This window comes from Dendrobates tinctorius, unplaced genomic scaffold, assembly GCF_039654945.1.
Source record: "Dendrobates tinctorius isolate UK_male_01 unplaced genomic scaffold, ASM3965494v1 ptg000162l, whole genome shotgun sequence".
Classification (NCBI taxonomy): domain Eukaryota; kingdom Metazoa; phylum Chordata; class Amphibia; order Anura; family Dendrobatidae; genus Dendrobates; species Dendrobates tinctorius.
Window position 1 is genome coordinate 44,202,501 of NW_027361829.1, and position 25,967 is coordinate 44,228,467.

The 25,967-nt window shown below is 43.5% G+C and overlaps 1 protein-coding gene across 5 annotated transcripts in view; it reads left to right on the forward strand.

Moving 5' to 3' along the window:
• ELMO1 (engulfment and cell motility 1) overlaps positions 1-25,967 on the forward strand; it is a 569,414-nt gene that overhangs the window by 231,869 nt on the left and 311,578 nt on the right. For 4 of the 5 annotated variants that reach the window (XM_073549986.1, XM_073549985.1, XM_073549983.1 and 1 more), the window contains 5 exons: positions 578-656; positions 2,987-3,031; positions 8,408-8,458; positions 10,226-10,348; positions 13,246-13,377. In XM_073549986.1, coding sequence (XP_073406087.1) covers positions 578-656; positions 2,987-3,031; positions 8,408-8,458; positions 10,226-10,348; positions 13,246-13,377 — 430 coding nt within the window. The remainder of the gene's footprint in view (positions 1-577; positions 657-2,986; positions 3,032-8,407; positions 8,459-10,225; positions 10,349-13,245; positions 13,378-25,967) is intronic. The other variant, XM_073549984.1, reaches the window with a different exon arrangement.

The following is a 25,967-nucleotide window of genomic DNA, read 5'->3' on the forward strand; positions in this document are numbered from 1 at the left end:
ATACCATTTGGAGACTGTTGTTCCTGAGTTTTCTGCACCAGACCACCAGCTGCGTTTTTGCACTTTCTCATTACTATTACTACTTTTCTATGGGTGAAAAAACGCTGCAGTGACATGATGCATCTTTCAAAAATGCAGCAGTTTTCCAATTCAGTCGGGAAAGAAACAATGTGAGTGCATGAGATTTCTGAAATCTCATAGCTTTTGCTGGGACTGTAAAATGCTGCTTTTATAATTTGCGTAAAAAAAAAAACCGCAGCAAAAACGCAACATGTGAACATAGCTTTATTGGTGGGGTTCTAATCATTGGGATTGATCTGGAGAAAGGAATTATTTTAAAATACGTCCTTTTCCATAGTATGTACTTTCCTTAGCTGGACGGCCCCTGTATTCCCTGGTTTTAGCGCCTTTACTCACATTGCTGTACTCCATATCTCATGTGCTGTTTATTTCCCGCTTTGCTCTTAACTTGTGGTAGGTTTTAAGCAGAAAAATCTGGCTGTGACTTCTGTGAACACATCTATTGTGAGCTACTACTTTACTGTATTTTTACATTTTATACGTATTTTGCCTTAAGGACAGATCAAGAGATTCAGACTTACGCTATTGCGGTGATCAATGCACTGTTTCTCAAAGCCCCAGATGCAACAAGACAGGTATGTAACCACAGGGACACACCGAGAATTGTCCGTTTTAGTGGGGCAGGTGGTAAATAAGATGAAGAAGCATTTTGTTGTTTTTCCTTAAACAACCACAGCACCTATTCATATGCAACACAGTTTATGGAGAAGATCAAATTAAATAGAGAAAAAAAGGCGAATAGTCCAACAAGTGACAAGTATAAAGTAGCAGAATACCCTTTCAGTGGCTGACTTTTTCAAATTAAGTGGTTACAGGGGTTATCTACTACTGGGCAACCTCTGCTTAATCATTTCAGGGCCCCGTATAAAATAAAAAGAACGCACTGTATTCTCACCTCCCACAGCGGGCGCTGTGCCAACGATCTTTGCAGTGCTGTTTCGGCAGGTGATATGACATTGTTGTGTCGCATGTCTGTAAACCGCTGCAGCCAATTAATAGATGCAAAAATTAAACTGTAAAGGCTGCAGCCAATCAGTGGCTGCTGATTGGTTGCAGCTGTCACGTGACACCATGTAATTGCACCTGCTGAGCATACAGTGTGAACATCGCTGAAATGGCGCAGCTGCAGGAGGAGAGTATACCTTGTTTTATTGTATATGATTTGATCAAGGTGGGGTTGTCCTTCCTCTTTAAACAACTTCTTTACTTAGTAGTTGCATTTAATTGAAGGTCTTTGGTTGTTTGCAAAATTACTAATCAGAATAACCTCCTAAAACTGTGCTCTAACATCTTATCAGAGTGCCGATCATACAGGTGCATCTCACAGAATTAGAATATCATCAAAAAGTTAATTTATTTCAGTTCTTCAATACAAAAAGTGAAACTCCTATATTATACAGTCATTACCAACAGTGATGTATTCCAAGTGTTTATTTCTGTTAATGATGATGATCATGGCTTACAGCCAATGAAAACCCAAAAGACATTATCTCAGTAAATTAGATTACTGTATAACACCAGCTTGAAAAAATGATTTTAAAATCCGAAATGTTTGCCTACTGAAATGTATGTTCAGTAAATGCACTCAATACTTGGTCGGGGCTCCTTTTGCATCAATGACTGCATCAATGCGGCGTGACATGGAAGCAATCAGCCTGTGGCACTGCTGAGGTGTTATGGAAGCCCAGGTTGCTTTGATAGCAGCCTCCAGCTCGTCTGCATTGTGGGGTCTCATCTTCTTCTTGACAATACCCCATAGATTCTCTATGGGGTTAAAGTCAGGCGAGTTTGCTGGCCAATCACGTACAGTGATACTGTTGTTTTTAAACAAGGTATTGGTACTTTTGGCAGTGTGGACAGGTGTCAAGTCCTGCTGGAGAATGACATTTCCATCTCCAAAAAGCTTGTCAGCAGAGGGAAGCATGAAGTGCTCTAAAATATCCACCAGAAACTGTTGCATGACTTCTGGTTTTTCATTGGCGGCAAGCCATAATCATCAACATTAACAGAAATAAGCACTTGAAATAGATCACTCTGTGTATAATGACTCTATATAATGTGAGTTTCACTTTTTGAATTGAAGAACTATAATAAATTAATTTTTTGATAATCTAATTTTGTGAGATGCACCTGTAGTTGTACCTACCACAGTATATTTTATATTTCTTTTTAGATTGTTCAAATTGATGGTTCCTGATTATTCTGACCCTTTTGATTTTAATGTCCCATTTTACATTAATTTAACACAATAAAATGGAACTGCATCTCAAAGGGTATGTCCATCTTTGGGACAGTTTATTTCTTAAATGCATTCAATTGGGGCTAAAAATAATTTTTGCAATTAGCTTTCATTCCATGTTTTGCACAGCTTGCCTCCTATTACAATATCTATTGCAGTCTAAAATGATAAGTCTGCAATCACTCTGTGTGAATCCCCCCAAGCGTACGCACTGTCCGCTGCAGCGATTCTCCGGTTTCGGAGCTGGGAATGGAGGTGATATACAATATGTGATATGCATACTCCCGCGCAGAAGCCGTCTAGTGGACGCGGCCTCACTCCATACACTTATACACTCCTACTAGACAGCTTTTGCCCTGGAGTATGTATATCTAATACATCACCTCCGTTCCCGGCTCAGAAATCGGTGAATCCACGCAGCGCACAGAGTGACTGCAGACTTATCATTTTAGACCGGCAACCCCTTTAATACGACTATAGTAGTAACTTTTAAACAAATTAAAAATTTAAATATTTTTAAATTTAAACAACAAATCTAAAGTCTTTTTTTTTTAGCAAACAACCCCTTGAATGTTTAATTTTTGTGTTATTCTATGGGTAAGGCTTGAAATGATATATACTGCAATGTCTCCTCTTATTGCTGCTCTTGGCCGTAACCCCTCTCAGTATTACATAGAAGACAGCATTGACATTCTTGATTTTCCTCTGAGTGTGAGTCTCCTAAATATTTAATAATGAATGTTTTCTGTGCATGCTTGTTACATGTGTTTTTGTATTTGTATAATATTTTATTTCACATTTTACCTTTGCTTGCTTGACAAATTATTGCTTACTGAGGCAATTCATTTTTTATGTTGTTTGTCTTGATAGTTGTGATTTTATAATAAAAATTAGAACATCCAATTGTAGTATTAAAATCTGTTCTAATTATAGTTTTATGGGATTGAAGCTCTATTTTTTTTCATGACAATACTCCAAATCCTCTGCTTTCTATTCTTATTACTCCCCCAAATACGTGGCAACAAATAATAATAATAATAATAATAATTATTAAAATAATAACCTATCCGTTTTTTCCCGGATATGTAGTGCAGATTAGAGCAGGCACTAGTTTAATATCTGGTTATAGTAACACAGCCCCACACTGCTAATTCTTCCTGCTATTATGGCCCAATTCATCAAGACCAGCGTTGTCCACGACACCCTTGATGAGTGGCGTACTGGAGTCAGACGCTTCCGATTCAAGATGAGGCATACATTGTAGGAGTGGTGTGCACGTTTGTGTGCTCCTCGCCACAAATCCTTCTCCAACCCCTGCTGGAGTAAGATGTGTGGCATAGCAAATGCCACCGCTTCATGAGGAATTGGAGTAGAGACACCAATAGTTTGCAAAATTTAGGCAATACTCCCGAGTTGTGCCTAATTATTGTGACTTTTTAAAGATTTTACCCCAGAATTCTGTCTTGAAAGCTTCGATGAACTGGGCTCAACGTTTTGTCCATCATTCCATATAACACTGCCCCAATCGCTGATCTCAGTGGTGTTTGCTTGAATGGGACATGATTGCTGAGGCAGTGATTGTGTTCAATGGTCCTGTGAATCAAGAATGTGGTGTAATAATAATAATCTTTATTTATATAGCGCCAACATATTCCACAGCGCTTTACAGTTTAATAGTTTCAAAACACAAGTCATAAGTAACAACGTTAAGAATAACAACAGTTAAAGCAAAATAAGACGACCCTGCTCGTGAGAGCTTATAATCTATAATGAGGTGGGGGAGATACACCATTGTAAATACACACCTATACTTTGTATTTACAATGATGGTCCAGCCATCTTGAGGGAGTGAGGGATGGATGGGCTACACATGCACACTTAGACATAGAATGACTTTGATTAGTGAACGTGATAGGCCGCTCTGAACAAATGTGTTTTGAGGGAGTGCCTGAAACTATGCAAGTTGTGGATAGTCCTAATTTCTTGGGGTAGAGCATTCCGGAGGTTTGGCGCAGCGCAGGAGAAGTCTTGGAGTCGGGAGTGGGAGGTACGGATTAGTGCAGAGGTTAGTCGAAAGTCGTTTGCAGAGCGCAGCGGTCGGTTAAGTCGATAGACAGAAATGAGGGAGGAGATGTAGGGGGGTGCTGCACTGTGGAGAGCTTTGTGGATGAGAACAAGTACTTTGAATTGGATCTTATAATGAATGAGCAGCCAATGTAAGGACTGGCGAAGAGCGGACATGTCCAAGTACCGATTAGCCAGATAGATGACCCTGGCTGCTGCATTAAGTATGGACTGGAGAGGGGATAGTAGAGTAATGGGGAGGCCAGTTAATAGAGCGTTGCAGTAATCCAGGAGTGGATCAGTGCTACAGTGAGAGTTTTTGTTGTTTCCATGGTGAGAAAAGGGCGGATTTTAGAGATGTTCTTTAGGTGTAAGAGGCAAGAGCAGGCAAGAGATTGTATATGGGATGTGAAGGAGAGATTGGTGTCAAACATAACACCCTGACAGCGCGCCTGCTGCCGGGTGTTATTGTGGTGCCACCCACGGAGAGGGAAATTTCAGATTTAAGGAGGTTAATAGACGGCGGGAGCAGAAGAAGTTCAGTTTTGGAGAGGTTGAGTTTCAGATAGAGAGCGGACATGATGTTGGAGACTGCAGACAGACAGTCACTGGCATTATGTAGTGCAGCGGGAGTAAGGTCGGGGAATGACGTATATAGTTGTATGTCATCAGCATAAAGATGATACTGAAAGCCAAATCTGCTGATGGTCTGTCCAATTGGGGCTGTGTAGAGAGAGAAGAGAAGGGGGCCAAGGACTGAGCCCTGAGGCACCCCGACAGCGATAAGAAGAGGAGATGACGTGGAGCCAGAGAATAAAACACTGAAGGAGCGGTCAGAAAGATAGGAAGAGAACCAGGGAGAGAGCAGTGCCCTTAATGCCTAGTGTCTGGAGCCTAGAGAGTAGGAGATGGTGGTCAACAGTGTCGAAAGCTGAAGATAGTTCGAGAAGAATGATTAGAGAGTGGTGACCATTACGTTTTGCTGTCAGAAGGTCATTGGTCACTTTGAGTGCAGTTTCAGTCGAATGTAGGGGCGGAAGCCGGACTGTGAAGGGTCTAGAAAGGAGTGAGTGGAGAGGTAACGGATAAGGCGGGAGTAAACTAGGAGCTCCAAAAGTTTAGAGATGAAGGGGAAATTGGAGACTGGTCTGTAGTTGTTTGTGCAGGATGGGTCGAGAGCGGGTTTCTTTAGTAATGGAGTAATGATGGCGTGTTTAAAGGAGGATGGGAAAATGCCCGAGGAGAAGGAGAGATTAAAGATTGCAGTTAGGTGAGTTGTGACGACTGAAGAGAGAGACTGGAGGACATGTGAGGGAATGGGGTCGGTAGTGCTTGTGGTCGGACGAGAGGAAGAGAGGAGTCTGGAGACTTCTTCTGTGATGGGATCAAATGTGGAAAGTGAGCCAGGGGAGATGCAGGAAGGGATGGGAGTCACAGCACTTGGTGGTTGGGAGCAGATTTCCTGACGGATATTATCTATATTTTATGTAAAGTGGGAGGCCAGGTCAACAGCACAAATGTCTGTGATAGGGGCTTGTGCGTTCGGCCTGAGGAGGGGGTGAAAGGTGTTGAAAAGTCACTACAGGACACAGAACGCAAGTACAGTGGTGGATTGAACACATTTTTAACAGCTAAGCCAAACTGCCAGACATTCTTTTTAATGATAAATCCATATACAGAACAGTAAGCTCCATCTAGCTGTGTATAATAATAATAATCTTTTTATTTATATAGCGCCAACATATTCCGCAGCGCTTTACAGTTTGCACACATTATTATCACTGTCCCCATTGGGACTCACAATCTAGATTCCCTATCAGTATGTTTTTGGAATGTGGGAGGAAACCGGAGAACCCGGAGGAACCCCACGCAAGCACAGGAAGAACATGCAAACATTATATTATAAATACAAAAGTAGCACAAAGAAAAGTTCAAAAAACAAACCATCAAACAAATATCACATTCACATTTATGAGATGTCAGCGCAGAGTTCTCATCTCCCGAGATCTTGGAGCTGAGATCTCCATCTGCGCATACGCCGCCCCCAGCAGCCATTTTCCTGGAGTCCACTGCATAGGAAACCATGCAGCTATGGGGGCTCTGGCCTTTCACAAAATGTCAGCAGAACACCCGCAGCATGGAACATCCACAGCACGGAATGCCAGCAGCGGTGCGCCGCAAATCCGAACACCCACTCATCCCAGCCTGCGGCCTGCAGCGACCCTAGGACCCTGCTCCACCACAGCCAGTAAGGTATATCTGCATTATAAGACGCACCCCCATTTTCCCCCCAAATTTTGGGGCAAAAAGTGCGTCTCATAATACAAAAAATACTTAATTACTATACAGAATATCTGTTTTAAATAATTTGGAGAACTCTGCCTTAGTAACACAAATGGCTCTTACCTACTGAGCTTCCTGCCTCTCCATCTCTGCCTTACTGCTGCTCTCCAACAGCATTTGTCTCCAAGGTTACAGTGGTGGCATCATGTCCTCAACACGTGACAAGTGCAGGCAATCACTGCGATCAGCAGTGACACTTTTGAGCCTAGTGATTGGCTGCAGAGGTCAGATGTTGTAGAAGTAACGTCTCTGGTCCAGCCCCATAAACGAGCAGCAAGGCCGAGGTTTCAGATGGTTAGTAATGCTTATGTTAGTATTTCAAAGCCTAACCAATGTTGTACTGAATTTTGACCCCTTTACCTTCTACATACACAAAAATTATGGGTTGGATGCACATTCATCCAGGAGCCCCTGCATCTGTTTGATATGAGTCCCAGGTAACCCATTACTTTATCCGGTACCATGATACATTTACAAGCGCAGCTTTATCATTAATCCTGGGTACTTCCATATATCCCCTTCATCTGTTGAGTTGGGTTTTGCCATTGTGCATAAACTCGTGTAAAACTGCTATTGAGTTGTGTGACATTCTAAACTTACATTTATGTGCTAATATTTTTGGTGTGTGCATCCTTGTTTTCCCACATGCGTATTTTCCCCCTCCCCCTTTTCAATAAACGTTTGCATTTTGATTATTACTCGATTATTACACTTGATCGTCGTTTTTTTCTTGTAATCATACACAAGAATGATGTCTAAAAAAATAAAAATCTGTAATCCATTCATCAAAAATCAAGCCCTCCAACACAAATCTATATGTATAAACGCCTTATCATGTCTGTCTTTAGCCGAAATCCTACTGCGCTGTACGGTCGCGGCCGCCAGGCCGCAACCAATCAGCAACAGGTGCAGGCGCAGTCCTCAATTAGCAGGACGCACGCCACCGTGCTGTCCGGAGATCAGCGGCGCTAGCCGCTGATCTTCCGACGGTTGTCGTGGGTCATCTCCGGGTGCACGGGCGTCAGCGGCGACGCAGCTGAAGATGCCCGGCGCTAGCCGGTACCCAGGGTCCAGAGGAGAAGAGACTCCTTCGGACCCTCGGTACCATAAACATGTAAAAAATAGAATTAAAATAAAAAATAGTGATCTACTCACCTTCCGACGGCCCCCGGAATCTGTCCCTCCTCTCCACGCTGCCGGTATCTTCCATTCCCAGTACAGCTTTGCGCGAAATACCGCTGATGACGTCGCGCTCTCGCGAGAGGACGTTGGCAGCGGTCTTTGGCGCAAAGCAGTACTGGGAACGGAAGATGCCGGCAGCGTGGAGAGGAGGGAAGATTCCGGGGGCCGTCGGATGGTAAGTATATCACATTTTTATTTTAATCTGCCGCTGGCCATATTCTAGAGTACCCGATGCTTTAGAATCGGGCCAGCAGCTAGTGTAGACATAAACATAAAAGGATAATACTATGAATAAAGTTTCTCCTTGGCATAATGTCACGCTGAACGTCATTGATGGCTGATTATCTGGGCTTTTCAAGGCAGGAAACAACAGATTCACATTTGTCATTTTTTGCATGCTGGTAAATTGTTTCTGCCATTCACACATTAATGAAAACCATATTAAAGGTGACCTTGTAAAGTTCGTATAAAATATATATTTTTTTTTTCTCAAAACAGGAGATGGCAAACATACTAACACAGAAGCAGTTACGTTCTATAATTCTCACAGTAAGTATTGTTATATATTACACTTTACCGTGGTCATCTGCCCTATGCAGATTCACAAGCAGTTGAATTTGTGGCAGAAATGTATTGAAAGTTGGTTTCATCCTTCTGGATGCAGCTGTTTTGATGACGAGCACATTGATTTCTGCACTTTCCATGTAGATGAATGGGACCGTTCCAAATATTTCTTTAATAATATGTGTCAGATGTAAATGCACCCTTAGACATCTCCTGTATATGTCATGTTAGAGCATAGGGATGTGATAGAGGAGGTCACTTGTTTGTGGTCCAGCTTTTACCCAGATTGGTGAGGGCCTGTTATGAGTTGCTTTTCCTCTAGATGTACAGGTCCGTTCTGCAGGGAGTGAACACTTTACAGGGGTTTCCAGTCTTAAGCTACAAATCACACTGTGTGACTGCAGACTTTAGAATCCTCACATTGCGCGCACTGCACATTGTAAAGATTCTCCGGTGCCAGCACCAGCAGCGGGTGGTCCTGTGACTGCAAGTATGTGATATGCGTACTCTTGGCCACAATCTAACTGGATGGGTGCGGTCTCGCTCATAGCACGTGTATTGAGCAAGGTCGGAAACAGTCTACTCAGAATGTGACTGGGAACATGCCCATCGTATATTTGTAGTGACATGACTGCGGTAACAGAGACTCCTCACAGCGCACATTGCACATGACGTCAGGATTCACAAGTAGTGATGAGCGAGTATACTCGTTGCTCAGGTGGTCTCCGAGTATTTTGGCGTGCTCGGAGATTTAGTTTTCGTTGCCTCAGCTGCATGATTTGTGACTGCTAGACAGCTTGAATATATGTGTGGAATGCCTGTTTGTTAGGGAATTCCCACATGTATTCAGCCTGTCTACAAGTCGCAAATCATGCAGCTGAGATGAGGAAAACTAAATCTTTGAGCACGCCAAAATACTCTGAGATCACCCCAGCATGCTCGGGGAGACCCGAGCAACGATGCTCCTCGCCCATCACTATTCACAAGTCTGCAGTCACATAGAGTGACTGGAGACTTATAGCGTAAGGCTTGACAACCCCTTTAATGCTTCACTACTGATGACAGGGGTATTAGCAGCAGGACTCCCTGCAATCTGTTCATTTTTGTTCTTTACCAGTGGACTTTTGGACTATTATAGACTTGCTGAAAACCCTCATTAAAATAACATTTCAGCACTTTTTCATCAATCTGTCTGGTCTGGCAATGTATTTAAAGTTAATTCTCAAAGTTGCAATCTAAAAAAAACACACAATTCAATGGTTTGACTAGTGATCCTGTCATACGAGCAAGATCAGGTGTTATCTGAGTATCTTTGGCGTGCTCGGATGATATGTTCGAGTCCCTATGCCTGCATGTTTTCCGGCTGTTAGACAGCCTCAACACATGCAGGGATTCCCTAGCAAACATGCAATCCCCATATGTGTTAAGGCTGTCTAACATCCGCAAAATGTGCCATCACATGGACTCGAGCATATTATCAGAGCATGACGCCAAAGACACGTTGTCCGCGCACGTTCACTCATTGCTAGGTATAGCACCTAATACAGTATTTTTTCTTGTTTTTGTAATGAGTAGACCAGTGAGGGAAGAAGGCTCTTATAAAATGTGGCCTTCTTCTTGGCGGTTATTCTACAGTAGCAAAGCATAAGTGAAAGAGAGCAGTGAATATTTTGAAGTGTTAGTTTATAGCTATTTATTTATTTTATTTTTTTTTGCAGTGTATCTTATTGTGTTTTTCTTATTTTTTCATAGCATGTAATCAGAGCACAGAGTGCTATAAATAATGAGATGGCTCACCAGTTATATGTACTTCAAGTGTTGACGTTCAATTTATTAGAAGATAGGATGATGACAAAAATGGATCCTCAAGACCAAGTGAGTGTTTGTGAGCTGAATTGTATTAGCATATACAGCACCATACTTAAAGCGGCTGTCCCATGGACAAAGTATATTTTAGCTGATAGATCTTGTAATAAGTTCCACAATTAAATGTATTAAAAAATGTTCCTGTGCTGAGATATAATCTTACTAATTTACCCCTTCTGTGTACTGTGTAGTGTGTGTGTTTCACCATGCAGAGCTGCTCCAGTTCATTGTCGATGGCACTTACCACAGCTCCGGGTAACGGAAGAGGAGCATAGGTCAATTATGATAAGTGAGTACACAGACAAAACAGCAGGAACTAACAGCTGTTACTTTCAGTGATACACATTTCTCTGCCTGAAGCAACACAGGAGTAAATGTTCCTGCCTTGTCACCAGGCCCATGGGCTTATTATAAATCAAGTCAGTGACTTAGGAGCTCTAGTGGCCGCTGAGCTTATATGCTTCTGACTTGATTCACGATGAGCTCACAGGACTGGTGACGTGGCAGCAACACTCACGCGTGGCATGAAACAAGGAAATATTACCTCAGACAGGGAAATTAAACCTCAGAAAATAGCAGCTGTTCTATTGTTTCATTGCATACTCACTTACTATAGGTGACTTTTGTTTCTTTTGCTGGCCAGGAGTTATGGTATGTGCAGACCATGAACTGGAGCAGTTCTGCACTGTCAAACATGGCCATTACACAGTACACAGCAAGGGCACATTTATAAGATTATCTCAGCACAGGAACATTTTATTAACACATCCAATTGTGGAAATTATTATTATTCAAAGATTTATTAATTAAAATGTACTTTATTCTTTGAAAAACCCCTTTAACGCTGAATAATTTTTTTCAGTTAGTTTTATGGTACTTGATGTTTGCTGCTCATGTTCATGACCTCTAAAGAAAAAATGCATGCAGTGTTTCTGTAGTTATCTGAACACGAAGGCCCTGATTGATTACGTTGTTTACACATAATTACTAGCATTAAAGATCTTCAAGATCATTTTTTTTTTTTTTTAAATCTTTATTTTGCGCACAGGCGCTGGCTGATAAATGCTCCCAGCCGCCCATCCTTCTCTCACTGTTTTTACCGGCAGCAAGCGTCGACTGATGGGAGCAATAGTCCATCAGCTGACACCAGTAACCGGAGGTAAACTTTTTACATCCGATCACAGCTGCAGGCTCACTCTGTCATTTGACAGCAAATCAGTATAGGAACAGTGGCTGTCTGGCCAGCGGTAAGGATTTTACCGCCAATCAGAAGCCGTATTTGCTATGCTGTCATGCACATCACAGTGTGGCAAACAATCGATGGTCGTGCCCCCCATTCAAGTGAATGAGGTCCGAGTTTGGGTTCAGGTCCGGGTACTGTTCTGGTACCCGAACCTGAACTTTTTTTTTTTTAACTCTTCAGCCGGACCTGAACATTCAGTGGTCTGCCCATCTCTACTCATGAGAACAAATGTTTGTGGTCTCTGCACACCCAACCTAACTAACAGCTGCAGCTTGTAATGAGCAATGTGAGATCTCAGCAGTAACAGGGAGAGACACTTAGGAGCTATCAATCTAAATTGGTGGGCAAAGATTGAACTAAACTTTCCTGATGGATTATACAGCCATTCTACATTGATTTTTAAGTAACTACAGCATCCTTTTCAGGTGTGAAATATCTGTTTAGTTAGTTTTGGGGAATGAAGTCCAATTCTTAAATAAGGCATGTATGACATTGCCATTTCCTGAGGGTTTTTATACTTTCAGTTTCTAAGTTTTCATAATTTTTATGATTTGTATGTGTAAGGGGAGGTCAAGACTATAGTCGTGGCCAGAGACACTAAAGCATCAGTGTCCCAGGCATCCCTCACAGGGAAATGTATTTCACTGTTCAGCGTACCTGCGTCTCCAGGTTCGGGTTCCCTTGGACACTTCCCAAGTGGCGATGGCCCTTCTCTGAGGCGACTCACAGTAACTGAGACACAGTCCATAGTAACTTGAATGGTTTCTTTACTGATAACTTCGCACCATATATCCACAATTGGCACATCATAGGATACACATTAATCTTTACTTGATTCCTCAGCTCTCCCTACTTTGCTGATGCTTCTATGCGGCACATGTCCGGACTGCACCGTCTTAGACTGCTTCCCAGTTTCTTCCTGACCTAACCTCGCCATGATGACAATTCCTTCTGCCTGTTTCCCGCCAGACTTGAAATAATCCGCCACCCGGTTTGGTTGCCTCTGGAGAAGCATCCGACCCGTCTGTACCGTTCCCTGCGAAGCTTTAGCATCCTTCTGTTCCTCACTCCAACCAACTTCTGCCCTAAAGGCGTCTGCCCAGGCTATGAGTCGCCACATCTTCTCTCCTCTGTACTGGCCCATTGTGTTGATGTCCAGTGGCCGTGGATAACGTGGGGTGTCGCTGCTTAACGTTGCGTGGCTGCCGAGCCGTCCTGGGCCCATAGCCCATGTGGACACTTCGGGCAGTAAACATTATCACAACTATGTGCAAATAAAAGCAATAATACAATAAAATGTAAAGTACAAAACCATGGTAATACCCAGAAGGGGTAGCAATGTCATTTCGTACGTGCGGTAATACATGTAAACATGTAGCAGTACCTGTTATCAAAGAGTAATCAATACAACAATGAACATTTTTACTTAACCTCCTTTACATATGTACACAATTTGATCATTTATTTTCGTGGTTTAGTAAGTTTTACTATTGACATGACTGAAGCAGCTGAACTGTGTCTTGAGTTTTACAGTATAAATTGACAGTGTTGTGCCTTTAGGTAGACATGCTATTGATTACAAAAGATATTTTTTGACATATTAAGGCCTCTAGTGTAATGTACTTTTATGAAACTGCTGTCATCTTCTGTGCTCATGATGCAGGCCCAGAGGGATATTATATTTGAACTGCGTAGGATTGCTTTTGACGTAGAGCCAGATCAAAACACTCTTAGTGGCAGTATTGAAAAACGGAAATCTATGTACACCAGGGACTATAAAAAGCTTGGATTCACAGTGAGTATTTCTTCATGCAATTTTCTTTTTCAGCAATCCTTACTTTTCCATTTTTTTACAACTTTGTCTTTGAAATAGCATTGAAAATGTATTTAACTGATATTATTTCCTGAATTATTGAGTATGGATTATAGTTTTTTAGTTGTGTATTTTTACACTGTTGGGGTAAATTTTGCTGAAAAGCAGATAATGGCTCAAATTATAAAATCTGTGTTTGCTGAGTTTTCAGACTATATGACGTTCATTACTATAAGAAGCACTCCAGCAAAAATAGGAAAAACATTTTCTAGCAATTAAAACTTCATTTCTTTGTATTTTAGGCAAAAAAGATAATATGTGTGTGTGTATGTATGCAGTTGAAACCAGAAGTTTACATGCACTATATAAAAAGACACATATGCATGTTTATGTCAATATCTGACATGAAATCAGAATAAACCTTTCCCGTTTTTGGTCAATTAGGATTACCATAATTATTAATATTTGCTAAATGCCAGAATAATGAGAGAGACAAAATGTTTTGAGGCATTTTTTTACTTAGTGTAAAGTCAAAAGTTACATACATTTCATTAGTATTTGGTACCATTGCCCTTAAACTGAATGACTTGGGTCAAACGTTTGGGATGTCCTTCTGCAAGTTTCTCACAATATTTGGTCGGAATTAGGGCCCATTCCTCCTGACAAAACTGGTGTAATCGATCCAGGTTTGTAGGTCTCCTTGCTTGCACCTGCGTTCTCAGCTTTTCCCATAAATTTTCAATAGGATAGGATTTGTGATGGTCACTCCAAAACATTGACTTTGACATTGACGTTTTTATCCTTAAGCCACTTTGTTACCATTTTAGCATTATATTTCAGATCATTATCCATTTGGAAGACCCATTTCTGCCCAACCTTTAGCTTCCTGGCTGATGTCTTGAGATGTTGCTTCAGTATTGCCACATAATCTTATTTTCTCATGATGCCATCTATTTTGTGAACTGCACCAGTCCCTCCTACAGCAAAACAATCCAACAACATAGTGCTGCCACGCCTGTGTTTCACAGTTGGGATGGTGTTCTTAGGCTTCCAAGCTTCTCCCTTTTTCCTCCAAACGTAACGATGGTCATTATGCTCAAAAAGTTCAATTTTAGTTTCATCAGACCACAGGCTATGTCTCCAAAAATTAAAGTCTTTGTTCCTGTGTGCATTTGCAGACGTTAATCTTTTTATGCTTCATTTGGAGTAATGGCCTGTTCCTGGCCTTTCAGCCCATGTTGATACTGTTCTCGTTTCACTGTGGATAGGGATACAATCTTACTAGTTTCCGCCATTATCTTCATTAGGTCTTTTGTTTTTCTCCTTGGTTTGATATGCACGTCGAACCAAAGCATATTCATCTCTGGGACCCCGAACCCGTCTACTTCCTGAGCAGAATGATGGCTCGACATTCCCATCTTGTTTGTACTTACATGTAATTGTTTGTACAGATGAACGAGGCACCTTCAGGTTTCTTGAAATTGTACCCAAGGATGAGCCAGACTTGTGCAAGTCCACAATTCTCTTCCTGATACAGGTGCTTCTCACAAAATTAGAATATCATCAAAAAGTTAATATTTCAGTTATTCAATGCAAAAAGTGAAACTCATATATTATATAGAGTCATTACACACAGAGTGATCTATTTCAAGTGTTTATTTCTGATAATGTTGATGATTATGGCTTACAGCGAAGGGAAAGTCAAAAATCATTATCTCAGTAAATTAGAATACTTTATAACACCAGCTTGAAAAATGAGAACATTGATTGAAAAATCAGAAGCATCCTAACACATGACATCTTTATATGGGCAGTCCAGAATTGTGTAAAGGCATGGTAATCTTAGTGTATGTAATATTTTGACTTTGTAGTAAGTAATAAAAATGCTTTAAAACATTTTCTCTCTCATTTTGACATTTGGCAAATATTAATAATTATGGTAATTCTAATTGACCTGATTTCATGTCAGATATTGTGAAAAACATGCATATGTGTCATTTTATATAGTGTATGTAAACTTCTGGTTTCAACTGTATATTTGTATGTATGCATGCAGTTCTGCTCCATCAACACACACACACACACACACACACACACACACACAGCTCAGCTACATCATGCAAATAAACAAACACACAGCTCAGCTACATTAAAACACATATACCGTAATAAACATTACCACATTTTTAAAGATCCATCCACACATGTGACTGATCACAAGATCTAACATGTCATTCACCTAGTCAGCATTTGCAGCACCGTGCAATTTTAGAGATGTTAAGGTCCTGGTAGTTTCTTCTCCTGCCTCCATTGATCAGATAAATTGGTGTGGGGATTGAGGAAAGGGAGCAGTTCTTAGTAATTGGAAAGGTCACTATGTTGGTGGTCTGCTTGACCACAAGAAGCTGCCTATAGGACACACACTTTTTAGAAAGATTTTTTGTTTCTTTCTAAAAAGATCATCACATAGTCCAAAAATACAGTATATTCATTTTTTAAAACATTTTGTAATAATCCCAAAATATTCTTTAACTATATAAATAGTAAGAAACTAAAAAATGATAGTGTTGGCCCCCTGAAAAATAGTCTGGGTGAAATGGTGGATGAGGATGAGGAAATAGCCAATATGCTAAATGACTTTTTTTCAACAGTATTTACACAAGAAAATCCCATGACGGATAGCATGTTCAGTGATAAAAAATTTTTTCCATTAAATGTCACCTGCTTAACCCAGCAGGAAGTACGGCGGCGTCTAAAAATCACTAAAATAGACAAATCCCCGGGCCCAGATGGGATACACCCCCGAGTATTGCAGGAATTAAGTACAGTCATTGATAGACCATTATTTTTAATCTTTAAAGATTCCATAATAACAGGGTCTGTACCACAGGACTGGTGTATAGCAAATGTGGTGCCAATATTCAAAAAGGGGACAAAAACTGAACTAGGAAATTATAGGCCATGCGGATTCACCTGTGTTCAATAGCTGGCAGCTCTTTGGACACAGCGGACATGTGCAGCGTCCAAAGCGCTGCCAATTACTGAATATGTGCACCTACCCTTAGGCTGCTATAAATCCCTGTGTTGTGCACCACCCTCCAGGTCCTGCAGTAGCACAATGTTTGGCTTGGAGTGTTTCTTTAATCCCTTTCCTACATTGGATGTAATGTTCCGTCCATGTGATCTGGGACCTAAGTCCCAAGGACGGAATATTACGTCATAGCAATTAATGGCGCCCCCCCAGGGGGGAGCACCGCTGATCGCGGCCAGGTGTCAGCTGATTATCACAGGTGACGCCCGGCACTATGTGTCAGAGGTGGTCAGGGACCGCCCCCGACACATTAACCCTTAGCACACTGCAAGCAAACATGATCGCAGTGTACCAGGGGCATAGGAGAGAAGCGTTCAGGGAGGGGGCTCCCTCCGTGCTTCCCTGAGACCCCCAGAGCGACGTGATGTGCTGCGTCGCTCCGAGAGTCCTCCTCCCTGCAGGCCCCCGGATCCAATATGGCCGCGGGGGCCTTCGGGGTCCTGCAGGGAGGCGACTTCCTCACTGCCTGCTGAAAGCAGGCATGAGGAAGCCTGCAGCAGCGCCTGTCAGATCGCTGATCTGACACAGCGCTGTTCTAAGTGTCAGATCAGCGATCTGACACAAGACGGTGATATCCCCCCCAGGACAATATAATAAAGTAAAAAAAAAATACTTTTAAAAATAATTTTTAAAAAATCCCAAAATATATAATAAAAAAAAAAAATGTATTCCCTAATAAATTCTTTTCTTTCTAAATATAAAAAACAATAAAAGTACACATATTTAGTATCGCCATGTCCGTAACGACCTGACCTATAAAACTGTCATCTTGTCCCGCAAAAAATGAGCCACCACACAGCATCATCAGCGAAAACATAAAAAAGTTATAGCTCGCAGAATAAAGCGATGCAAAAATAATTATTTTTCATATAAAATTGTTTTTATTGTATAAAAGCGCCAAAACATGAAAAAGACATAAATGAGGTACCGCTGTAATCGTACTGACCCAAAGAATAAAACCGCTTTATCAATTTTACCACACGTGGAATGGTGTAAACGCCACCCCAAAAGAAATTCATGAAATGCTGGTTTTTGTTCATTCTGGGTCCCAAAAATCGGAATAAAAAGAGATCAAAAAATGTGACGTGACCAAAAATGGTACCAATAAAAATGTCAACTAGTCCCGCAAAAAATAAGACCTCACATGACTCTGTTGGTCAAAATACGGAAAAATTATAGCTCTTCAAATGTGGTGATGCATAAACTATTTTTACAATAAAAAGCGTCTTTTTGCGTATGACAGCCGCCAAACATAAAAACCGCCATAAATAGTAAATCAAACCCCCCTTTATCACCCCCTTATTTAGGGAAAAATAATAATTGTACGGCTGTACGTTATAAACTTCTTTGAAGCCCTTGGGGGTTCAAAGTTCTCACCACACATCTAGATAAACTCCTTGGGGGGTCTAGTTTCCAAAATGGGGTCACTTGTGGGGAGTTTTCACTGTTTACGCACATCAGGGGCTCTCAAAACGTGACATGGCGCCCGATCTCAAATCCAGCCAATTTTGTGTTGAAAAAGTCAAACGGCGCTCATTCCCTTCCGAGCTCTGCCATGCGCCGTAGCAGTGGTCCACCCCTACATATCAGGTATCAGCGTACTTAAGACAAACTGCACAATAACTTTTGCAGTCCAATATCTCCTGTTACCCTTGGTAAAATAAAAAAAATTGGACCTTTTTTTGTGAAAAAAAGTTAAATGTTCATTTTTTTTTTTTTAAACATTCAAGAAATTTCTGTGAAGCATCTGAAGGGTTAATAATCTTCTAGAATGTAGTTTTGAGTAGCTTGAGGAGTGCAGTTTTTAGAATGGTGTCACTTTTGGGTATTTTCTGCATATAGACCCCTCAAAGTGACTTCAAATGTGAGGTGGTCCCTAAAAAAAATGGTTTTGTAAATTTTGTTGTAAAAATGAGAAATCGCTGGTCAACTTTTAACCCTTATAACTTCCTAACAAAAAAAAAATTTTGGTTCCAAAATTGTGCTGATGTAAAGTAAACATGTGGGAAATGTTATTTATTAATTTTTTTGTGTGCCATATCTGTGCCATGTCTCTGATTTATAGGCATAAAAATTCAAAGTTGGAAAATTGCAAAATTTTCAAAATTTTCGCCAAATTTCCATTTTTTTCACAAATAAACGCAAGTTATATCAATGAAATTTTACCACTGACATGAAGTACAATATGTCACGAGAAAACAATGTCAGAATCACCGGGATCCATGGAAGCGTTCCAGAGTTATGACCTCATAAAGGGACAGTGGTCAGAATTGTAAAAATTGGCCCGGGCATTAACATGCAAACCACCCTTGGGAGTAAAGGGGTTAAAGGGAATCTATCAGCAATTTTTTGCTATGTTATCTGACAGTATCAAGATGTAGTGAAAGAGAACCTGATTCCTTTGATGTATCACTTACTTTACTGGGTTCAGCAGTTGTGATAAATTCCATTTTCTGTGGTGCTGACTTAGTAGAGAAAGGAATGCGGAGTCTTTTGTACCCCTGCCCACGTCACTTATCGGCAGCAGTCTACCATGTATATTGACAGAAAATTGTAGATACTTTGAGAGGTTAAACTGCTGTGATCACATGTAGCAGACTCGGATCTAGCAACTAAGACATTTAGGTAGGTAGAGGCACCCTCCATCATTCTGTTTCCTTCATGTCATGGCAACAGAGGGCTTACTGCAATGAAACCTTCCAAGTCTTGTACGAGTGATCAAGCAATTGCATGTGCAGGTTCCCCACTGGAACTTAAATAAATGTAAAAAATAGGTTTCATTTAAAAAAAACTGAAAAAGGAAACGCGAATGAGCTTAAGTCATTTGGCGCTCCCTGGCAGAGATGTGCGTGATGCTAATCTGACTGTGCAGCTTCTGTACCGATGCAAACTGCAGTAGCCCGACGCTTAGGGTACCGTTACACATAACGATCTCCCAGCGATCCCACCAACGATCCAACGTGGATGGGATCGCTGGGACATTGTTAGCTGATCGCTGGTGAGCTGTCACATAGACCAGCTGTCACATACACCTCCCGCCTTGCCTGCAGTGCACGCTGGTATCTAGGGTAAACATCGGGTTTCTAAGGGTCCCGCAGCCCTTAGAAACCCGATGTTTACGTTGGTAACCAGCGTGCAGCGTCGCTCATCGCTGGCTCCTGCTGCCACACGCAGCGATGCGCGCTGGCCAGCGGGAGACCAGCGATGAAAAAACGGGTCAGGACGATCCAGCATGATCAGCGATACCCGGCAGGGGGGCTGATTGCTGCTGGATGTCACACACAGCGATCTCGCTGGAGAGATCGCTGTGTCACAAAATCAGCGATCTCGCCAGCGAGATCGCTGTGTGTAACGGGCCCTTTACACACAGCCATAAACTGGCCGGAGCAGCAATCTTGAGAATCCTAGTAGCTTAACATTTTATAAGCAGCTGTTAAGAATGAAAGAAAAATGTCAAATTGTCATTTTTGTTCATCCCTCTTCACAAAAAACTATATTAAAAGTGATCAAAAGTTTAATGTATTAAAAAATTGTACCAATAAATACTGTGGTTTGTTAAAAAATGAAAGTGCTACAGCTCTCAGAAAATTACGCATATAAAAAAAACATTTTCGTAAAAAAAAGTAGTAACATGTAAAAAAAAAAAAAAAAATGATATAAGTTGGATATCAGTGTAATCATACTGACTCGTGCTATAAAACAATATCATTATTTAGTAAATGTCAAAATGACCTCAATGTGAATAATTGCTGAGCAGGGCCGAGGCCCAACTGTGACAACCAGCCATAGGAAGCTGTATAAGGCCGGAGTCACACTAGAGAGAAATATGGACGGATGCCATACGGATGTCACACGGATGGTTAGATACGAGAAAATCGCATCCTCGCATTGCACACGGATGACATACGGATCACTGTTCAGGGAACATTTCTGCGATTCTCGTCCATGTGACTCCGGCCTAACCAGAATGCTCAGCTCAAAGGAAGGGAGACCACATCATCAGCTGCACTAAATGCAGAAACCTGGAGTGAGACTGAAACAAATGAACTGGAGTATAAGTTGGCATACACACACACAATGTGTAAGAGCCTGTTCACAGTGGCCGTGAAACAGACAAAACCTAAGATAGAACTTAAATGAACATCTACCCTGCTGTAAGTAAGTAAAACGCAATAGTGCATATATGGAAATAACGGGGGGAGGGGGGTTACTTTGTAAACACTGTTATTGATCAAAAAAGCATAAAAGCCGTCCCATCATCGTCACGGTGTAAGTGTTGAAAAAAATTGTATGTACTGTGGTGTAGTTACCACTATGTCAGCTAGGGGGCGCTGTGTGGGTGTCCCAGGACGGGTGTACAGGCACATTCAGTGTGGTAACAGGAGCAGGGTCCTAAATGACCATTATGGGTTTCAAGGTGGGTGGCCTTGGGATGCAGGCTCCAGGGTGTATTGATCAGCAGAGGTACTGCTGATCTTTCTGTTACACTGTGTCAGGGAAGCCTGTGTGTCTATACAACCTTTAGTGATGTCATAGCCATGTGATCCCCTTTGGGTGTGGTTACAGGGCTATGTAATTGAGGTGTTTGGCACATGTGAGAGTGAGTCTGTCTGAGTGTGGACATACTTCCATGTGTCCAGGTGGGACACTACAGAGAGTGTATATGGGGAGGACTACAGCTCCCAGCATGTGCTGAGACTCTCAGTCCGAGTCTGAAGCCACGGACATTTCTGTTCCTTTGCCTGAAGTGAAGGTTACATTTCAGTGTTATGCTGTCTATGGTTTATGGACTAATAAACCTGGTGAAATTTTAAAGGAACGTGCCTCATGTTTGTCTCCCGCTGCACCTAAGCGAGTCGAATCCCTACAATTGGTGACAGACTGCGGGCAGCGACTCCCAGAAGCACGTGTGGCAGCGCTGGCGATTCTGAGCCAGGAGAGCAGACGGTCTGACAACCGTGAGTAATACTGACCGAGGTCAGAGAAAGTGACTGTATTAATATTTGTGGGATACCTCTGGAGGAGAAGAGGCGTCCAGGAACCTGTGTGGCCGACACAGGTAACAGACAGGAGTCTGTGTTGCACTGACCAGGGTCAGTGAGAGACTGTGTTCCTGGAGGGGTCAGTGAGCAAGGTCCTGGAGGGTCAGTGTTGGGAGGTTCTGGGAGAGGAATCGGATCCCTGGAACACGTGCTATGACCTTGGACCTGGTGAGGCGTGTGTTGGGCAGTCTCAGGCGGAGACGGATGTCCTGAAGAGCACCCGCTGAGCCCCTGGACCTGGTGAGGCTGGTGTGTTGGGAGACCCTGGGAGGAGGGTCGGCTCCCTGAATAGCACCCGGTGTGCCCTGTGTGTTGGACGGTCTCAGGTGGAGACGGTACGTCCTGAGTGGCACACGAACAGGACATGTGAGAGACTGTGCATGTGTTTTTTCTCTTTTTTTTTTCTTTTCCTCTGCAAAACCTGAAGGTGCTTGCTGTGGCTCAGTGGGGTCACGAAGGTCTCGCAGCACAAGGACCTGGTGTTTTCTTTAAGGCATCTGCCCTGGGAGCATTGGTAGCAGACGCTGTCTGTCTACACCATCCTGCTGCAGCTTTATTGCATATGACTAAGTGGATACAGTAGTTGTGGCTTTATACAACTATTAAGGGGTGACAAGCGGCTTCCAGTAACCCGGCGGGGTTACGAAGGGGACAAGCGGCTTCCGGTGGATCGGCGGGTCCACGAAGATGGCGCAGCAGGAGCTGCAGTGACACCAGCCGCTGTGTATGTGTGTGAACAGCAGCCGGAGGTGCCGGTGATCAGTGACAGCAGGAGCTGTGGTGGTGCCAGCAAAGACTTGTGTGGTATCGTTAAAAGACAAACTGTACTGTGTGAACTGTGGCATAAGAAGTTCTGCAGAACGGACATGGGGAAATCCCAAAAGGGGGCGGTGACCCAAAAGGGGGCAACCCAAAAAGGGGTGGAGTCCCAAAAGGGGGCGGTGACCCAAATTGGGGTGGTAACCCAAAAAGGGGTGGAGTTCCAAAAGGGGGCGGTGACCAAAATTGGGGTGGCAACCCAAAGCGGGGTGGTGGTCCAGAAAGGGGCCAAGTGTGAAGAAGTTACAGCACTGGGTGTCTCAGTAGGTATGTCTGGAGTACCGCAGTGTATGTGCAGGTCTTTTTCAGAATGTGGAATATCCTTTCCGGGGAGTAATGATGGGCCACAGATGTGTACAGTGATGCTGCACCGGGAAGGAGCCTTTGGTCGGCTGGACTCAGAGAGTCAGGTGACTCTGACAGGAACGCCTCTCGTTTTCTCTCTGACCGAGAAAAACGTCAGGGTTCGCTGTAAACACGGGGTCACGGTGAACTACGCAGTAGACACAGTAGTGTTTGAGGGGACCAAAGGTGGTGAGTGCCAAGGTAGAGGGATACCACGGGACTTAGTCTATGCCTGGGAGAGGGGCCGGGACTTTCTTTTGTTTGATGACGTTTGGTCGGACGGTGGAGATGCTTCGACTGTGGGGCAAGCAGACACTGAAACAGTGACGGCTCCTGACATGGACAGGTCAGAGGTAGAACTGACCAGAGGAAGAAGTACATCTGCCCAACTGACGGACCTGACGTCTCGTGATAAGACAGATGATGGGCTGGGAGATGAGACTACTGGACTAGACACATTGGTGCTGGACGGTAACTGGAGGGATCACTCGACTGGGGTGACTGACCCAGTGGTACCCTTTAACGATATAATTAAAGAGGTAGTGGTGCGACACGTGATGGACAAAAGAGAGCAGGATCGTGAGATACAGCTGATAAAGGAGACTGTAACAGAATATGTCGAACGGGAAAGAGTCCTAAGGCAAGCAGCTGAGCACAGAGTGGATGAGCTGGAGAAGGAAGTCTCTGAACTCAGAGGTCACCTGTCAGCGTGTAAAACCATGAACAAGACCCTGTTGGAAGATATGGAGGGGCTCAGAGAGGCCCAAGAGAAGCATCAACAGGAGATACTCAGGAGAGAGGATGAGCGTCGCTACCTGACAGAGGAGCGAGATAAAGTTCTGCAAGAACTCAGTGGAGTAGTAAAAGGTCTTCTACGGGAGAAGAAGTGGATGGGTGAAGACGTACAGCGGCCGTGCCCGACTGATAGCAAGGCAGAACTGCCAAAGCCCATCTTGGAAAAGGGTCCTGAAGACTGTAAATCTCAGGAAGATGGTGAGCCAAGAGCTGCACAAGACAGTCACCCGGTCTTGGCAGATACCTTGAGGGAAGTGTCCGTGGGGAACCCAGAGCCATCTGTCCAGGATGAGAGCAAGTCCATGACCTTCAAGTGCGTGATGGAGGTACCCGAAGACGTGCGAGAAGCGTGTGCCAGCGAAGGTGTGCATGAGACCTTTAAAAAGGCAGTAAAGGCCTATAGTGTGAGCTGGGCACCAGAAACAGACCAGTTGGTGATACTGGCAGAAACGGAAGACACAGAGAGAAGGGTGGCTGTCCTGAAGGAGATGCACCTACAATGTCTCCGCACGAAACAGATGCTCGTGGAGCGTAATAGGAAAGCCGCTCGACGTCTGGAGCTTGCAAGGGAAGCACAAAGTCGGCTGGGCTTTGTGGAAGACATAATTCCGGTACCCAGAAATCTGGTGGCGAAAGTCGTTGGCAGACTTGGAAAGGTGATGCAGGAGATGGTGAATCGATCCTGTGTGAAGAGAGTGAGGATCCCACCTGCTGGTGAAATCCAAGTCGTTATTGAAGATGACATGGTTCCTGTCATTGTGGTTGGTTCGGTGGAAAGCATTGGGAAGCTTCGCATGCTCCTGGAATATCGGGTAGCGTACCTGAAGGAGATTGAGCAGCTAAGACAGGATTGACTGCAGATGAATGAGCAGATAGAGAACGTCAGGTGGCGTCCCCCTCCAACCCAAGGTGTAAGGACCCGAAGGGATCCTCCAAGGAATGAAAGGACAGGTAGTCGAAGGCAAGAACGTCGAGAGTCCGCAAGTGGCCGTTCTAATCTTAGTAACATAGGCACGAGACTCGGTGGTGGACATAGCGACAGAGGGTCAGACTCAGACCAGCCAGTTGGCCCAGTTGGACGTGGGACTCATGACCGTGCGAACTGGGAGAGCCAGCCAGTGAGAGAGAGGTCGCGTGATGAAGCACACTGCAGACAGGTGGAGACTAAAGAGTGTCTGGTCACACTGACGGACGTTGACGGGAAGGCCAAAGCCCAAGGCCGAGATACTGACCGCTGGGGGCAGGGGAGGCCTAACGTAAATATGCAGTATGACTACCGAAACCGACGGAGATGGTCCTCCCGACTGGTAGGGCAAGGTGACATGGGTGCCAGGTCTCAAGATCCCTGGGTGATGTCATGTGTTCAACCCCACAAGTTTGAACAGAGGGGGGAGGTATGTGGTGTAGTTACCACTATGTCAGCTAGGGGGCGCTGTGTGGGTGTCCCAGGACGGGTGTACAGGCACATTCAGTGTGGTAACAGGAGCAGGGTCCTAAATGACCATTATGGGTTTCAAGGTGGGTGGCCTTGGGATGCAGGCTTGGTACTGCTGATCTTTCTGTTACACTGTGTCAGGGAAGCCTGTGTGTGTCTATACAACCTTTAGTGATGTCATAGCCATGTGATCCCCTTTGGGTGTGGTTACAGGGCTATGTAATTGAGGTGTTTGGCACATGTGAGAGTGTGAGAGTGAGTCTGTCTGAGTGTGGACAGACTTCCATGTGTCCAGGTGGGACACTACAGAGAGTGTATATGGGGAGGACTACAGCTCCCAGCATGTGCTGAGACTCTCAGTCCGAGTCTGAAGCCACGGACATTTCTGTTCCTTTGCCTGAAGTGAAGGTTACATTTCAGTGTTATGCTGTCTATGGTTTATGGAGTAATAAACCTGGTGAAATTTTAAAGGAACGTGCCTCATGTTTGTCTCCCGCTGCACCTAAGCGAGTCGAATCCCTACAGTACCTAAAATAGACACTAGTAAAAACCGTACCTTCTCTCACTAAAGAGAAGCCCTCATACAATGGTGTATGAAAATATAAACAAATGGTGGGTGTTGCTATATGGTCAACCTTGAGGCTACATTCACACGCAACAGAACTCTCGCGGAAGTTACCGCGAGAATTCCGGAATTCCATTCCGCGGGAAAATCGCATTTTAAATTCCCTCGATTTTCCCGCGGAAAAACTAGCAATTTGCAAGCGTAATTAGCTTGCAGAATGCTAGTGTTTTCCAAGCGATCTGGAGCATCGCTTGGAGAACTGATTGACAGGTTGGTCACACTCGTCAAACATAGGGTTTGACAAGTGTGACCAACTTTTTGCTACTGAGGCCGCCTATGCAGCATCAGTAGTAAAACATAGGATGTAAAGAATAATAAAAAAAATAAAAAATATTGTTATTCTCACCTTCCGGCATCCCGCGCAGCCTTCCCGCCTCTCTCCACGCTCCCGGCATCTTGCGGTCCCAGTAATCCTTTGCG